Source organism: Daucus carota, chromosome 3 (genome assembly GCF_001625215.2).
Source record: "Daucus carota subsp. sativus chromosome 3, DH1 v3.0, whole genome shotgun sequence".
Lineage (NCBI taxonomy): Eukaryota > Viridiplantae > Streptophyta > Magnoliopsida > Apiales > Apiaceae > Daucus > Daucus carota.
The window spans coordinates 63,207,674-63,225,046 of NC_030383.2; the positions used below are offsets into that span (position 1 = coordinate 63,207,674).

A 17,373-nucleotide genomic window follows, 5' to 3' on the forward strand; every position below is an offset into this window, starting at 1 on the left:
TGACTCAACATATGTTAGCCTCCCCTGGCCCTGGGTGAAACCATAAGCTTCTCTGGTGCACATCCAAATCATTCAGCTGGTTCTACTTTCAGCTCAGCACAGGAACATCATTCTGCAGGTACTCTTGTATCTGTAGTTTCTTATTAATTTATTAACAAAATTTAGCTATTAAATATTTTGATAAAATATCTATTTATTAAAATATTTTTTTATTTAATTGGTCTGATAAAAATATTATTGATATATAAATTTTACCTTTTTTCTGAAACAAATTATAATTTTTGCTTCAAGCTTTTGTATGATAAGTTGAGAAATATTAGTTTTCTTTATCACCGTGAGAGTAGATCCTCGTTCCACAAAAATTTGTAACTGAAAAATAAAATAGAGCCCTAAAACTTTTCGATAAATATGGACTAAACAATTTTGATGCTCAAGTCTCAATAGGATTTATAAACGGTCATGATGAGTTTGATTATCAATGACACCAAAAAAATATTAGAATTATATTTAAGTTATAAATTTGTCAATAAATTGTGTGATAATCATACTTTCCAAGTCTTCTTCAGAGGCCTCCTGCCTCAACAACCTTTCAAAGATGTAGTAGTTGTTGCTCGAGAGGGACAAATATATTAGGTAAAGACTATGCAATAATCAACGTGACAGAAAAACCAAAGTCCTCTAATAAATTAATAAAAAATATTATAATCAATATCAAGAATCATATTATCATAGTCTTCTAAGTTCATATAAAATATAGAATCATTAGTATATAAATAGAAGAGTGCAGAGTAAAGCCTTTCATAATCCAGTTGAGGAGAAATATGGCATACTTTGTAAAGCCTTATCACCTTCTTCTCTTTGTTTTCTTTCTCTCATCACTTGAATCCATTCTTGCAACAACACGAGAAGGAGAAGCTCTTGTGAAATGGAAGAATAGCCTAGCCCCTTCTTCTTTTCTTGATTCTTGGTCACTCACTCATCTCGATAATCTTTGTAACTGGACTGGCATTACTTGTAACTCTGCAGGTTCAGTCTCTGACATTAACCTTTTCAACAAACAACTCACTGGAAAGCTTTTTGAGTTTGGTTTCACTTCATTTCCAAATCTCAACAATCTCACCCTTGCAGATAACTTCTTCTCTGGTCCAATACCATCAGCCATTGGGAATTTAACACAACTTCGGTATCTTGATTTGAGCAATAATTATCTCAATGGTTCCATTCCGTACCAGGTTAGCCATCTTTCAAGATTACACATCTTAAACCTGTCAGAGAATGAACTGCAAGCTCCAAATTGGTCCGATTTCTCCCCCATGCCTTGTTTGACCATCCTCGACCTTTATCAAAATAATCTTATGTCGGAATTTCCAGAATTTATATCTAACTCGCGTAACCTGACATACCTTGACCTTTCATATAACAAGTTCACAGGCGATCTTGTGCGCGAATCAGTATTAACCAATCTAGGTGATCTTGAAACCCTCTATCTTAATGAAAATTCTTTTAGGGGGCCATTTCCACCAGACATATTCAAACTTTCCAAGTTGAGAGTTCTTGCCCTGTTCAATAATTTTTTTGAGGGGCCGCTTCCGTCAAATATATTCAAGCTCTCTAAACTAAGATTCCTTTTACTTTGGAGTAATAGTTTTTCAGGCACTCTTTCCAGTGACATAGGTTTGCTTTCTGAGCTTGAAAACCTAGATCTTCACTCTAATTCTTTTGTGGGGCCGCTTCCGCCAAATATATTCAAGCTGTCTAAACTAAGAACCCTTTTCCTCTGGGGTAATAACTTCTCAGGTTCTATTTCCAACGACATAGGTTTGCTTTCTGAGCTTGAACACCTATATCTCGACTCCAATTCTTTTGAGGGACCTTTTCCAACAAATATTTTCAAGCTTTCCAAATTAATACAACTTGGTCTCGCAAACAATACAAATTTATTTGAAGGAAGTATTCCTCCAGGACTGGGGCTCTTGACTAACCTAGAGGACTTGTCTCTTGCTTACAATAATCTTGGTGGCTATATTCCGTCTTCCTTTGGAAACCTAACACTACTAGTATATCTTAATCTCGCTCGTAATCAATTGGTTGGAACACTATCAAAGACCATTTCTAATCTCACAAATCTGTGGTTTCTTGATGTACATCATAATAGTCTCTCTGGGAATATTCAGAGTGACTTCTGGAAAAACTCTACATCACTGCTTTACATTAATTTGGCAGACAATAATTTTTCTGGGAACATTCCTAAGGAATATAATGTTCTTCCAATCCTGGATCACATCAATTTTAGGGGGAACAACTTTACAGGTATTTTTAATTCCATATTTTTTCCTTCTGTTGTATTTAATTATGCTAACAACTACTGCCTCTGTTTTCAAATACATATCGTTTGACTTTTTGGCACAAAACTCTATAATAATTCTAACTATAAGGTCAATGAACTTAGAAATATATGTCAAAAAGTCAAACGTCATATATTTGAAATTAGAGGGAGTATGGCTTAATGACCTTTTAGCCCTTAAAGTTTGGGTAGAAGTTCCGATGCGGCGTCGAAGTTTAAAAACGTACCTTTCGACCCTCAAAGTATCTTTGTCGTACCTTTTAACCCTTATGGCGTATACCGGTATATAACGGGTGGGCAAAGTTGACATTTCACACGTGAGGGTTAAATGGGGCATTAAACATTAAGGGTTAAAAGGAACATTTAATATATTTTAATGTATTATTTAGGGATTAAAAGGAACGAGATGTATACTTTAAGGGTTAAAAGGTACGCCCAAACTTCACCCCGAATATGAATTGTCAAGTTTATCCCCCGATTTGTATCGGTATTTTTAAAAAGGGCTAAAAAGTACGACAAAGATACTTTGAGGGTCGAAATGTACGTTTTTAAACTTTGAGGCCGCATCGGAACTTCCACCCATTCTTCGAGGGCTAAAAGGTCATTAAGCCGAGTATATATTACAGTTTTACCAAAGTTTCAACAATCATGACAGGTGAGCTTCCACCAACAATTTGCGATGCAACTTCCCTTTCGATTCTTGATCTGTCAAATAATGGATTAAGTGGTGCACTTCCACATTGTTTGGGGAATCTTGCTGATAAATTGATTTCGATTAATCTTGCTAATAATCAGTTTCGAGGACCAATACCAACAAATTTCTCCAAGAGTTGTCGTCTGACGTATCTTAACATCTATAACAATCACTTTAAAGGATTGGTTCCCCAGTCTTTGGCAAACTGTAAGCACTTGCAAATTCTTGATTTTGGAAAAAATGAAATAGGTGGAACATTTCCGTCATGGCTTTTTACTCTTGGAGAGCTAGAAGTCCTGGTCCTGCGATCAAACAGATTTTTCGGGAGAATAACTAGAAGGAGCATACCACACCCCTTTCCCAAGTTGCGGATTTTGGATCTATCCAACAATCAGTTCACCGGCTATCTGCCAATTTCATACTTCAAGAATATGAAACCAAATGATAATAATTATGATTATTTCAACAACACAAACGAAGCCTATTACGTTTATCAAGTTTCTATCACATTAAATGTGAAAGGAAGCGAGCATGAAGTGACAAATATTCTTTATATTTACACGGCCATTGATCTGTCGTGCAACAAATTTGAAGGAAAAGTTCCAGACATTACCGGAGAGCTTAGATGGCTTGCATTGCTAAATTTATCTCATAATAGTCTTTCGGGGCCTATTCCATCACAACTGGGAAATATGAAAGAGCTCCAGTCTCTAGATTTGTCGTCAAATCAATTGACAGGTGTTATTCCAGATCAACTTACTAGTATGACATTTCTTGCTAGTTTGAACCTGTCAGAAAACCATCTTTCTGGGAAAATCCCTCGGAAAGGACAGTTCAGCACTTTTGGCGAAGAATCTTACTTAGGTAACTCGGCCTTGTGTGGAGTTCCTTTGACAAAGAAATGTATAGACGAAGTGCCCCCTTCACAAGTTGGAAATGGCGATGATGAAAATGTTGATGAAGATGATACCGTTGATGAATTCAATTGGAAAGTGATCCTGATGGGATATGCATGTGGATCAATAGGCGGATTGTCTGCAGGATACATTGTCTTCACAGTTGGAAAGCCTTGGTGGTTTTTGAGGTACATTGAGACACTGCAGCAGAAGTTGATGTGATGCGCAACTAGAAACAACCTTATCTTAGAATGAATCTGATCAATGTTAGCATATACTGAACTTTTTTTTTTGTAAATATGATTTCAAGTTCTCATACTAATACAAGAACCACTTGTTAAATCTTGACCATGCTAAGAGGATGCTGAATGCTGATTTAACACTTTGCGATGCAAAGCAGGGGCGCATTAGTATTTTATATGTGTTGATAATTTGCGCAATGTTAACAGGGATAGGTCTTCTTCTCTGCCAGATCTTCGACAGACTCTTTCAAGGTCTTCTGAGGACCCATCGGCTCGAATTAGTCCATCGTGAATTATGATCTGAGAGCTATCTGCACACTATTTCCAGGTCTTCTGTCTCGTTAACTATGAAAGGAAGAAATCATGAAGTGAATAAAATTCTTCATATTTACACAATTGATCTATCATGCAACAAATTTTGAGGAGAAATTTCAGAGGTTTCCGAAGAGCTTAAATGGCTTGCATTGCTCAATCTATCTCATAATGATCTTACTAGACATCTCCCCGTTGCTCGCCATTAGAAAACAGGGATTATTCACTCGTCCGCCGCACCGCGAACTCATTCTTAGGTGCTCGGAGGTTTTTGAGGATTCTTGTTGATTATTAATTTTGTGATTTTGTTGAATACTCTATCACTTAATAATGTAATAATTGTGTTATTAAATAATTATATTTTAAATTGTTAAGGATATTGAACTATTTGTTTGATTATTTGGTTTAAATATAAATGTAACTCTTGAAATACATTTATTATATATATATTTAACATGTTAATATTTACTGAATCCCTCGCATCCGAATCCCGATATTTTTAAATTTACGGATTCTCGTATTCATGTACCGTGCACTACCATACCTTCAACCACACTCATACTTTCTAGCTGCTCGGAAATATGAATCAATCTTTAGATTTGTCTTCAAATCGATTGACGGAGGCTATTCCACACCAGTTAGGCAGTTAACTAGATTGACATTTCTAGAGGTCTTGAACTTCTCAGAGAATAATCTTACCGGGAAAATACCGCAAAAAGGAAAAATCAGCACTTTCGAGAATATATGAGTCAGTGTGGTTCACCTGTCTAGACCAAAAATGTCATCTGAGATTCTTATGTTTTTTAGCTATATATGAGTGGAAGAAAATTGTCGAGTCGAGGTTAATCGAATAAGGCGAGCCGGCTCATTTTAATTTAATTGAGACAAAACTTCTACGGAGTTCGACTCCTTTAATTAAACGGCTATGAAATCTCATTAAAGTCAGCCTTGTATATAAACTCAAGCCAGGTCGAGTTTTATTGAACAAATTTCAGCTCAAACCAGTCGCGAGCAGCCCAGCTCAAGTTCGAGGCCTGCTCATCTGTCTTCGAGTCTTGGACGAGATTTGAATCATCAACTCCTTCCAAAAAGAGTATTACACTGACAAAAATGCAGTAACATGTTTAATTTAAAAGTATATCATCTGTTCCCGCAGTTTAATTTTACCCATATTTTTGAGATTCATATAAATTATAATTCCATAATATTTTTTCAATCATATTGGTTTTGAATAAAAATATAAATATCAAACTTTTATTTTTAAAAAAATTATAAAATTATATTTTATAAGAGTCTCAAATACGTGGGAAAGTGGGAGTATTAATTTCGCCCACTAAGTCACTGACAGGTTTGTTAATTTGTTTCCATTTGAAGGTGTACACTGCATATTTTCACCAGGGATGGCAACAAGTCGAATCAGTTCAGATATATCAGATATCTCAATCCAAATCCAAATTATTTTTAAAATCCAAATCCAATCGAGTTTCACATATCAAATTCAAATCCAAATTCACGGGTTTCAGATCGGGTTCAGGTTTGTTTGGGTTTATCCAAAACCCGAATCCAGAAATGTAAGTAGTATTGTAAAAATATTATTTTTTATTTTTTCACCCTTGAATTTCATTATATTTAAAACTAAACTACACACATTCACACTTTATCTATCCATATTATAAACACAATTTAGTATATTTAAAATTGAAAAAAAGTATATTAGTATACTACATACATATATTTGGATATTTGGAAATTTTTTCGGGTTTTGTGTTTGGATCGAATTTAGATTTCGGGTCCGGTTTTGATACGGAATACTTAATATCTAAATCCAAATTCAAACTGGTTCGGGTCTAAAAATTAAATTCAAATCCAAATCCAAAATATCATGTTCGTTAAAATTCATTCGGGTCGAGGTTGAGTATCCATTCGGATCAGATTTTTCTCTAACCAATAAATTTTGTAAATGGTCTGCACAAACGCAGTTACCGGCCCATTTCCGTATGAAGCCCATGAACAATTATTTGTTCTGTATATTTTTCAATCAAACCAAACCCAAACGCTAACAGCAGAATTAATTAAATTCCTTTCACATGTGATTTTGTAATGGGCCTACATTACAAAAATACTGTAGGACTATCCCACTATCCCTGACCCTACATGTTTTCTCAATAATTTTGATAAATATATTAAACAGATATTGAACTGTTACAAAAATATAACGTCTGTTTTTCAAATAAGTAACGTACGGTTTCCGAGAGATAAAGTTTGACTTATATTGACAAGATAACGCTTGAATTTAATATCTTTTTAAAAAAAACTAATATAAAATCTAAATTAAATCTTCTTCTTAAATGAGAATCCAGAAAAATCTCAAAAATTCACAACTACATCAATAAAATATAATATCCAACATTAAATAAAAATCTTTCAATATCCATTTTTTGTGTAATTTTCAACCAATCTGCTCTAATTATTTCGTCACCTTTTAAAATTTAAAATTTTTAAATACTCAAAACAATTACCCTAACCGCCAACCACCTTAGAATTATAAAATCTTAAAATTAAATGCTAATAAGATTATCAGTGTTACTCACCTAAACCAAAACGGTTACAAAATCTAACGGCAATATTATAAACTTTTAAAAATTAAATTTTTAATTAATTTGGCAAGTGGTATTCATATAGAACAAAACAGTTACAAAATCAAACTGCAAATTATAAAATCTTGAAATTATATTTAATACTGTAAGATTTAGCATGTGGGTCCCACACAATCAGAAAATAATATGAACACGAAATCTTGCTCTATTAAATACACACACCTGTACATACATATATAAACACCCACCGCCTCTTCAACTTTCCAACATCAAAACCCTCGTAATTCAATTGGGTTTCTGCTGTTATTCTCCCCTCTCTCCTCTCTCTCGCCGAGATTTTTATATGCATACATGCGTGGGTATATGTATATGTACACCCCCTTGGCAAAAACACAGACTAAACACTAAAAGAACCCACAGAATCATACCCATGTTATGGATATTATCTGGGGTTTGTTGAAATTGTTGTAGAAGGCCTAAAGATTTGATTTTGGAGTAGCCCATTTGGTTCTTGATTGAATTTGGTTGTGTTTTGAGTGTGAAAAGGCAAGATTTTATGATTCTTGATGGATGAAAGTGCTATGTTTGGCTTGAATGGAGATAATGATGATATGGGGTGGGGTAAGAATTTGGGGGTGGTTGATAATGGTGGTGAAGTTGATGATGGTAAGTGGTTGCAAGAAATTTGTGATACTTTGGAGAGAAAATGTGATGAGTATAATCAGAGTTTGTTGGTTAGTGGTGAAGTGAAGGGGTCTGGTGAGGATGATGATGATGATTGTGTGATTTTAGATGGTGATCCTGACAAAGTTGGTGTCGAAAGTGAGAATGTTGCGGTAGGGGGTGATTCGGATGAGCTTGTTGTTGTTGGGGAGACAGGGCAGGTATAATGCTGCATTTGTTGTTTTTTTTGATATTATGTGTTGCTTTTGTGTTTTTTGTTATGTTTTCATATGTTTAGTCCGTTATTTTTTGGAGAATTAAGTAGTCTGATGAATGTTGATTAATCCAATATATAAGCTGGGCGTTTTTGTTTAATGTGCTTATTATGATTATATTATTTTGTTTGATAATTGAATTGTGTTTAGATTGTTAATCCAAAGCCAAGGTCAAAAGACGTAAGGTAACATTGATGTTAATTGATAAAACTAACCTCAGAAAGTAGATTGTTTGAGGCAATAGAGAGTGTGAGCCTCTATCATGACAATTTAAGAAGTTTATAGTTGAGTCGTTGACTGCATTACTATCAAATGCATAGGGGTATGGAAATGAAAACGGTTAATAACATATGGGCATTTAACCTAATAATTTGACAACTCGACACTCGGACTTGTATATGTAAGTTGTAGTAGATGCATACGGTGTTTTAGTAGTTTATTTGTGTACAAATTATTTCATTGGGTATTATTTGAAGTGAATAGTATATTGGATTCATGCATGTTCAGACTTTAATATCAACATCTTTCAGATTTTTCTGGATAATGGTTAATAAATTCTTTGTTTAATAATGACCGCTTCACTTAATGTCATTTCTCTTCTTTCTTTTTTTAATTATCGGAGTGGATATTTATTTAATTTTTTCTGATTTATGTTGCAACTTCCAATATAATTTGTTTGGGTGCTATACTTTGATGGATTATAGGTCGCATGTCGAGACTATCCTCACCCACGAGATCTTTGTGCTAAACTTCCCTTTACATCTACTCCTCATGAACAATACTGTAACCAGGTAATAATATTTTTTCTCAGAATTAATTATTACACCTCTTTTCAGTGCCGAACGTTCTGCGTATCTTATTTGACCATTGTCTGTTGCAGTGTCACTGTTATGTTTGTGATGCACCGGCTCCATGTCTCAAATGGGGAACTGGCATATCTGTCAGTGACCATTGTCATGCCACTGGGAAGGTGGAATTCTGGAATCAACAAAGCCTAAATTTTTTGAAAAGGCTTTAAAAAATTTGGAATTTTTTAAAAAAATGAAAAATGTAAAAATTAAAAAAATCTAAAAATATCTGGAAATTCAAAAAATATACCTAAATTTTTGAAATTAAAAAATTTTAGAATTTTTCCAAATTTTCAGATTTTTTCAAAGTTTTAAATTTATTTTCAAAATTTTTAGATTTTTTCGATGTTTTTTCATATTTTTTAAAGTATTTTAAAAAAATTCAACTTTATTAAAAAATCGATATTTATATTTTTCTCAAAGTTTTTTTTATTTTTTTTAAAGGATTCTGTTAAAGGCAGCTGATATTTAACGTCGCAGTGACCTATTTGCAAACTTTTATTAGTTCAGTGAGTTGACTGCAACTTAAATCGAGTTCTGTGATCCGTTTGCAAACTTTTTAAGTTCAGTGACTTAACTGCAAGTTGGCCATGAGTTCAATGATCTTTTCGCCTATTAACCCGGACTAAATCTACTAAAATGATAATTATGGACTCACAATGTATATTTTTAATTTATATGTTTAGTTAAAAATTGGTTAATTTGACTTTCGAAAATCAAAATGAACATGTAAAAGGAGATCGTGGTAATAAGCCCCTCAACGTGTGTAAATGTTAAGTAAAAGGGATATGTTTATTTTTATTTTAAAAAAGAATTAAAAATATTATTTTACAAATTAAATTATAAAATACTCTCTATATTCCAAATTAGTGAGTTCGTTAATTTTAGGCACACTAATTTAGATGATTTAACTGCATAGCTATATAATTTATTTTTAATATTTTTAAAAAACAATTAAAAATAATTTCACGAATAACAGATGATCATTATCTTTTAAATCACATGCTGAAAATCGGATGTTGCCCTTATCATTATCACATTTTTAAGTAGTAATGTCTCGAAAATTAAATATTAGATCCAATATGATTTCAAATATCACTTTATAATATTCTTTTTTGTCATAATATCACTTAATAATGTTAAATGAGTGACGTTTATATTTTTTTTAAAGTGTTACACAATGAGAAACTCTAAAAAATATAACGGTAGATAATGTAGTATCATATCAAAACATTACTTTATCTAACCAGAACATAATATTCCAAGGACAATTTAACTTTTTTTATAATATTCAGAACCTTCTTTTTTTTTTTTGAATAAAAGACAAATTTCATTAATACGAAATGTCATACAGAAAAATCTCCAACAATACATCTCGAGGAGACATAAACACTTTTTGACAATTTAAAGAACAGGATAATTTAGCTACTAGATGAGCTACTCCATTCGCTTGTCGTTTAACAAATGAAACTGAATAACATGGCTTCGAATTTAAAATAAGCTTGCAGGCATTCAAGATGTGACCAACTTCTAAAAGATTTTCCTGAGAGTCATGCAAGGCTTTAATGGCCAGGAGAGAGTCTGATTCAATTTCCACCACCTCATGATTTAATGAGCACAACCACGGGAGACCTTCAAAAGAGAAAAGGCCCCCAGTAACCTTTTTTTAGTGTCAAATGCCCTAGTTGTCATTATAATAAAAAATGGCCCTCATTATCACTCTATAACACTACTTAAACTCACGTTCTGTTTTTCCATCATAAACGGCACACGCAACAGTGTTTCCAGGTTTAATACTTTTTAAAAAAAGTCTAACGTAACATGAAGTTACGTTCACTGATCTGAGTTTTTTTTTCATATTACTCACATCTTGCTTATTTCCATATAGAAAGAAATTCACTCACTAGTCAACGTTATAACAAATTATAATAATATTTAACCAGTGCACCCCAAAGGGTAGCGGCTGCGGTTTCCTACGTTAAAAAGAATATTTAAGCGTTCATACATGGGGTTTAGAAAAATTTGTTTATAATTGTAAATTAATTTTCTGAACGTTAGGGTTTAGGATTGAGGGTGTAGGGCCGGTAGGCCCTACTCCCTCGAGCCTAAAACCTAATTAATGCGAGGCTGAAGGGCCGAAGGCCCTGAAGCCGAGAAATCGGCAGAATAAATAAATTTACAATCGTTAACATTTAGGGTTTAGATTTGGGTTGCAGAATGATTAATTCATACTGTAAATTAATTGGCCGAACGTTAGGGTTTAGGATTGAGGGTGTAGGGTCGGTAGGCCCTACTCCCTCGAGCCTAAACCCTAATTAATGCGAGGCTGAAGGGCCGAAGGCGAGAAACCGGCGGAATAAAAAAATTTACAATCGTTAACATTTAGGGTTTAGGTTTGGGTTGCAGAATGATGAATTCGTATTGTAAATTAATTGGCCGAACGTTAGGGTTTAGGATTGAGGGTGTAGGGCCGGTAGGCCCTACTCCCTCGAGCCTAAACCCTAATTAATGCGAGGCTGAAGGGCCGAAGGCCCTGAAGCCGAGAAACCGGCGGAATAAATAAATTTACAATCGTTAACATTTAGGTTTAGGTTTGGGTTGCCATAATGATTAATTCGTACTGTAAATTAATTGGCCAAACGCTAGGTTTTAGGATTGAGGGTGTAGGGCCGGTAGACCCTACTCCCTCGAGCCTAAACCATAATTAATGCGAGGCTGAAGGACCTTCAAGCCCTAAACGCTCGAGCCTAAACCCTAATTAACTCGAGGCTCTAGGGCCGTGAGACCCTAAAGCCGAGGAACCGGAATTAAAATATAAAACAAAATTTTAAATGGCGTTTAAAGTGGCGACAGAATTGTAAGTTGGGTGTTAAGCTAGCAAACGACATTAAGTTACGTTTTAGATTTTTAGGTTATTAAAAAATAAAAAAAAAATCAAGAACGTCACATGAAGGCACGTTTTACTTCTGATAAACACACCAGCACGTGACTAAAGTCTCGTTTTCATATATAACAGCAATTGAAGTGACGTTTTGCTTTTTTTAGTTTAAAATAATAACCCCATAACGTGACCAGGAGTCACGTTTTAGTATAAATCCTAAACGCTGCTTCAGAACATGTTTTGGAGTGACACCCGGGGCCATTTTACGGGATTGTGACTTTAAGGTCCATATTGTTACTGATGGTGACTCACAGGGCCAACACCCCCTTCAAAAATAGCGCTTGCTTCGGCTTCAAGGACAGTAGCCACCATGGCTTTACATATTGTTTTACCCATCACAAAAACTCCCTCGCTGTCACGCAGAACCAAACCCAACGAGACCGAGGCCTCACCGAAACGCACACCTGCATCAACATTTAGTTTGAGAACTCCATCCGTCAGCTTTTTCCACTTCACTCGAGAAGAAGATGCGGAACTAGAAGTACTACCAACCTGAACAACACGCTTAGCTTTAGCCTCCTTCCAGTCAGAAATAATCTTAGCGCTCCAATCCATAGCTATAGCAGCTGTAACAACCTTGTGATCCCAAACCTTCTTGTTTCGAAAAAACCAAATTCCCCAAAGAACTCGAGCAATATTAAAAGTTTCATGATCAGGACCTGATTCAAACCTAGCAAGTAACCAAGAGGGGGCAAACTCCACCAGAGACAAATCAAAGACCATACCTGAGTATTGCCAACATAACATTGCAAACTGGCAGGTGAAAAATATGTGAATAAGGTCTTCGTCACCAGAGTTACACATGGGACAGTCAAGAGAAAGATTTACTCCCTTAGATTGTAATCGACTTTTCACAGGCACATTATTCCTGCAAAAACGCCATAAAAACACTTTGATCTTAAGAGGAACCTCCAACTGCCAGAGTTTCTTCCACCCACTAGATTGTGTAACAGTGCCAGTGCCAATATTTTGGGCATGTCAAAACTGGTAACCTGTTTTCACAGAATTTTGGCTGTTAGTAGTCTTTGACCAAGCTAGACGATCCACGGTCGACCTACAGGGAACATAAGTTTTTAAAAATTATGTAATTCATTCAATTCCGTATCAGACAATACATCTTATCATCGGTGATAATGAAAATAGTGTAGATGTTTGACCTAGTCCCTGTTTGACAACCAATATAATAAGAAATAAATTCTTATTTTTCTAAAAAATATATTTTTGTATATAAATGTTAAAGAGATATTTCTTATTTGTTGTTTGAAAAAAGTAAAGACTTATTTCAGAATAAAAAAAAATTATTGTACATTCTCTTTATTTCTGAAAATAAGTTTGGTCAAATCATCCATAATTCACGTAATTCAAAAGCCCATTAATTTTTTTTTTTCTTGCTAATTGATCAGCACACGCACACGTTTCCAACTTCCCGCAAAGGGTACAGGAGTACCACCGGAGTACCATCACACCGACGCTTTGTTGGGCCCAATAATTGGCTGAAGTTGAACGGGGCTTTCTGCCTCCGCTGGACCCCAGTTGGGAGGACTCTTTCCAAGTCTTCGGAGACTCTTTCCCATTGACTCCAACTTTCCAGGGTGTATACAAATTTTTTGAAAGAGGGTGTATACAAATTATTCACGGCCATCAAATCAACCAGCGTAGCTGGTGAACAAATATTATTGTTTATTATAATTTTATTTAATTTAAATGTGATTATAAGAACATAAGAGGACGTTTGAAAGTGTGGGTCTTATTTCAAACAGTAGATTTAAAAAAATATGATTTCAATTGTTATTTAAAATTCTTAAATTTATATTATATTAAAATGTTCTTATTCTAATTAATGAGTCACTATTCGTATTCTCAAGCATGTTAGTTTGTTAAAATTTAAAATTTCAAATGAAATTAGGCTAAAAGACCATAATATCAAAGCAAAATCTCATTATCCAATATATTGGTGGGCAAAAATATTAAACCTGGCTATTCATTAATATTGGTTCTTTATTCAAATTATGTCAAATTTATATAAAATTTCGAAAATTATTTATGAATAAGAGTCGGCATTCATATATTTATTAAGGATACAAGTGAGAAAATGTTATTAAATTAATATTTTTTTAATATACGTAAGTTTTTTAAAATAAATTTGTAGCGTGGGACGGGAGTATTAGACTGATTCTGGCTTGGAGTGAATCAGCCCATAAAGTTTACAGGGTAGATGACCATTCTTAAATCTTAAAGAATCTTACGGTGACAGCTAACTGAACGACTCGGTTTCAGAAGTGCTGAAAAGTTTCGACGTAAACTACAATTTGCCTAGCATGTAATTTCCATGCATTTTCTCGTTACTAGTGACAGATAACTTTTTTGATATTTATATATTTTTAATTATAATAAAGATACTAGTGATTATGGTTAGCTTTTGGAGTACTTTCGGAGTACTTGGAAATTTTCTTTTCGAGAAAGACGAGAGTACCTATTTCAATTTTTTACCAAAAATTATAATTGAAAACAACGGACTTTTATACTTATCATAACAATTTTTAACATCTTGTTTAGAAATAACCTGTTGTTGTATTATGCAAAAGTAATATCACTAGTTTCTATATTCGTATTCTAATGATAATAAAAACATCTCTAATTCATTAAAACTCTTACATAGAAAATGATAAAAAAAAAAAAGAAGATATAAAATAATTTATTAAAAATATATCAAAGTTTTTGCACTCGGTTATAATTATTGTGTAATTTCTTTTTTCAATTCCAAGATATTGTTATAAGAAAATTTTACATCATATATATATTACAAAAAAAATTAATGTATTCTATATATATATATATATATATATATATATATATATATATATATATATATATATATATATATATACTTACAATAAAAGTAATAATATATTATATTCTAAATATAGTTAACCACTGCAGTTGGTCGCTTATAAATAGAAGTGTGCATTATAGGATGAAACGTACATCAAGCTGAGGAGAAACATGGCACACTCTGCAAAGCTATATCATCTTCTTTTACTTGTTTTCTTTTCCTCCTTACTTCCATCCATTCTATTGGCAACAAGACGAGAAGGAGAAGCTCTTGTGAAATGGAAGAATAGCCTAGCCCCGTCTTCTTTTCTTGATTCTTGGTCACTCTCCGATCTCGATAATCTTTGCAACTGGACTGGCATTACTTGTAACTCAGCAAGTTCAGTGTCTCAGATAAATCTTTCCCAAAAACAGCTCGATGGAACGCTGTCCGAATTTGGTTTCACTTCATTTCCGAATCTCGAAAATTTGACCATAAGAGACAACAGCTTGTCCGGGCTAATACCACCAGGCATTGCGAATTTAACACAGCTTCAATACCTTGATTTAAGCTACAATTATTTCAGTGGTTCCATTCCGTACGAGGTTAGCCATCTTCAGAGATTACGTGTTTTAGACTTGTCGTATAATGAAATGCAGGCTCCAAAGTGGTCTGACTTCTCTCCCATGCCTTTTATGAGCATCCTCAACCTACGGGCCAATCATCTTGTGTCGAAATTCCCAGAATTTATATCCAATTCTTTTAGCCTGACTTTCCTTGACCTTGGAGACAACAAGTTCACCGCTGATCATCTTGTGCTCGAATCAGAATTTACCAATTTACAAAATCTTGAAACGCTGTTTCTTGATGGTAATTCTTTTGAGGGGACGTTTCCACCGAATATATTCAGGCTTTCTAAATTAAAACACCTTTCCCTATCTGCTAATAAGTTTTCAGGTTCTGTGCCGGATGACATAGGGATGCTTCGTGATCTTGAATCCCTTTATCTTGGTAACAATTCTTTCAAAGGGATGCTTCCACAAAATATTTTCAGACTTCCCAAATTACGGGATCTTTCCCTCTGGGGTAACAATTTTTCAGGTCTTATTTCAGATGATATAAGGATGCTTTCTAACCTGGAATCTCTTGATCTTAATGGTAATTCTTTTCAGGGTCCGCTTCCACCAAATTTCTTCAAGCTTTCCAAATTAAGACATCTCGCCTTCTCAAATAATAAAAGAGTATTTAAAGGAAGTATTCCTCTTGGGTTGGGGCTTTTGACTAACCTTGACTACTTATGTCTTAATTCCAATTATCTCACTGGCTACATTCCATCTGACATTGGAAATCTAAAGCTACTAGAACATCTTGATCTCAGTTTTAATCAATTGACCGGACCGCTCCCAAAGATCATTTCTAACCTCACTAATCTAACGCGTCTTGGTCTGAATGATAATTGGTTTTCCGGCAGTATTCCAAGTGACTTCTTGGAAAACTCTACATTATTATTTTACATTGATCTTTCAAACAATGATCTGTCTGGAAGCATTCCTAAGGAATTCAACGTTCATCCGACATTGGATTATATCAATTTAAGTGGAAACCGTTTTAGAGGTCTACTTCTCTCTTTAAATTTTTATGTTCATTTTGTATATGCTAGTAACCTGATTATTACACTTTTACTGAAGCTTCAACAATTCTAACAGGCAAGCTTCCAGCAACGATTTGCAATGCTACATCCCTTTCGACTCTTGTTCTGTCAAATAATGAATTCAGCAATGCACTTCCACATTGTTTGGGGAATCTTGCTGATCAACTTCTTTCCATTAATCTTGCTAATAATTTGTTTCGAGGACCAATACCAACAACTTTCTCTAAGAGTTGTCGGCTGACATATCTAAACATGTACAACAATCACTTTGTGCTAAACCAGGTAATAATATTTTTTCTCAGAATTAATTATTACACCTCTTTTCAGTACCGAACGTTCTGCGTATCTTATTTGACCATTGTCTGTTACAGTGTCACTGTTATGTTTGTGATGCACCGGCTCCATGTCTCAAATGGGGAACTGGCATATCTGTCAGTGACCATTGTCATGCCACTGGGAAGGTGGAATTCTGGAATCAACAAAGCCTAAATTTTTTGAAAAGGCTTTAAAAAATTTGGAATTTTTCAAAAAAATGAAAAATGTAAAAATTAAAAAAATCTAAAAATATCTGGAAATTCAAAAAATATACCTAAATTTTTGAAATTAAAAAATTTTAGAATTTTTCCAAATTTTCAGATTTTTTCAAAGTTTTAAATTTATTTTCAAAATTTTTAGATTTTTTCGATGTTTTTTCATATTTTTTAAAGTATTTTAAAAAAATTCAACTTTATTAAAAAATCGATATTTATATTTTTCTCAAAGTTTTTTTTATTTTTTTTAAAGGATTCTGTTAAAGGCAGCTGATATTTAACGTCGCAGTGACCTATTTGCAAACTTTTATTAGTTCAGTGAGTTGACTGCAACTTAAATCGAGTTCTGTGATCCGTTTGCAAACTTTTTAAGTTCAGTGACTTAACTGCAAGTTGGCCATGAGTTCAATGATCTTTTCGCCTATTAACCCGGACTAAATCTACTAAAATGATAATTATGGACTCACAATGTATATTTTTAATTTATATGTTTAGTTAAAAATTGGTTAATTTGACTTTCGAAAATCAAAATGAACATGTAAAAGGAGATCGTGGTAATAAGCCCCTC

At 33.9% G+C, this 17,373-nt stretch overlaps 3 protein-coding genes across 3 annotated transcripts; 2 read left to right on the forward strand and 1 right to left on the reverse strand.

Moving 5' to 3' along the window:
• Positions 1 to 819: 819 nt before the first annotated feature.
• Positions 820 to 4,280, forward strand: LOC108211559 (receptor-like protein 47). Its single transcript, XM_017383192.2, has 2 exons — positions 820 to 2,310; positions 3,000 to 4,280. The coding sequence occupies exons 1-2, from the start codon at positions 822 to 824 to the stop codon at positions 4,154 to 4,156; spliced, it is 2,646 nt and encodes an 881-aa protein (XP_017238681.2). The 5' UTR covers positions 820 to 821; the 3' UTR covers positions 4,157 to 4,280.
• Positions 4,281 to 12,046: 7,766 nt separating this feature from the next.
• On the reverse strand, positions 12,047 to 12,535 carry LOC135151596 (uncharacterized). Its single transcript, XM_064090192.1, has one exon. It carries the CDS (start codon positions 12,533 to 12,535, stop codon positions 12,047 to 12,049), a length of 489 nt encoding a protein of 162 aa, XP_063946262.1.
• Positions 12,536 to 14,813: 2,278 nt separating this feature from the next.
• On the forward strand, positions 14,814 to 16,784 carry LOC135151597 (probable leucine-rich repeat receptor-like protein kinase At1g35710). Its single transcript, XM_064090193.1, has 3 exons — positions 14,814 to 16,238; positions 16,331 to 16,557; positions 16,647 to 16,784. The coding sequence occupies exons 1-3, from the start codon at positions 14,816 to 14,818 to the stop codon at positions 16,782 to 16,784; spliced, it is 1,788 nt and encodes a 595-aa protein (XP_063946263.1). The 5' UTR covers positions 14,814 to 14,815.
• Positions 16,785 to 17,373: the final 589 nt, after the last annotated feature.

Excerpts from the sequence above, each read along its gene's own strand:
- LOC135151596 (XM_064090192.1), bottom strand. The coding sequence starts at position 12,535 with ATGGTCTTTGATTTGTCTCTGGTGGAGTTTGCCCCCTCTTGGTTACTT.
- LOC108211559 (XM_017383192.2), top strand. The coding sequence starts at position 822 with ATGGCATACTTTGTAAAGCCTTATCACCTTCTTCTCTTTGTTTTCTTT. Across the intron at positions 2,311-2,999 it reads TAGGGGGAACAACTTTACAG|GTGAGCTTCCACCAACAATT; the intron begins GTATTTTTAATT and ends CAATCATGACAG.
- LOC135151597 (XM_064090193.1), top strand. The coding sequence starts at position 14,816 with ATGGCACACTCTGCAAAGCTATATCATCTTCTTTTACTTGTTTTCTTT. Across the intron at positions 16,239-16,330 it reads AAGTGGAAACCGTTTTAGAG|GCAAGCTTCCAGCAACGATT; the intron begins GTCTACTTCTCT and ends CAATTCTAACAG. Across the intron at positions 16,558-16,646 it reads ATCACTTTGTGCTAAACCAG|TGTCACTGTTATGTTTGTGA; the intron begins GTAATAATATTT and ends TGTCTGTTACAG.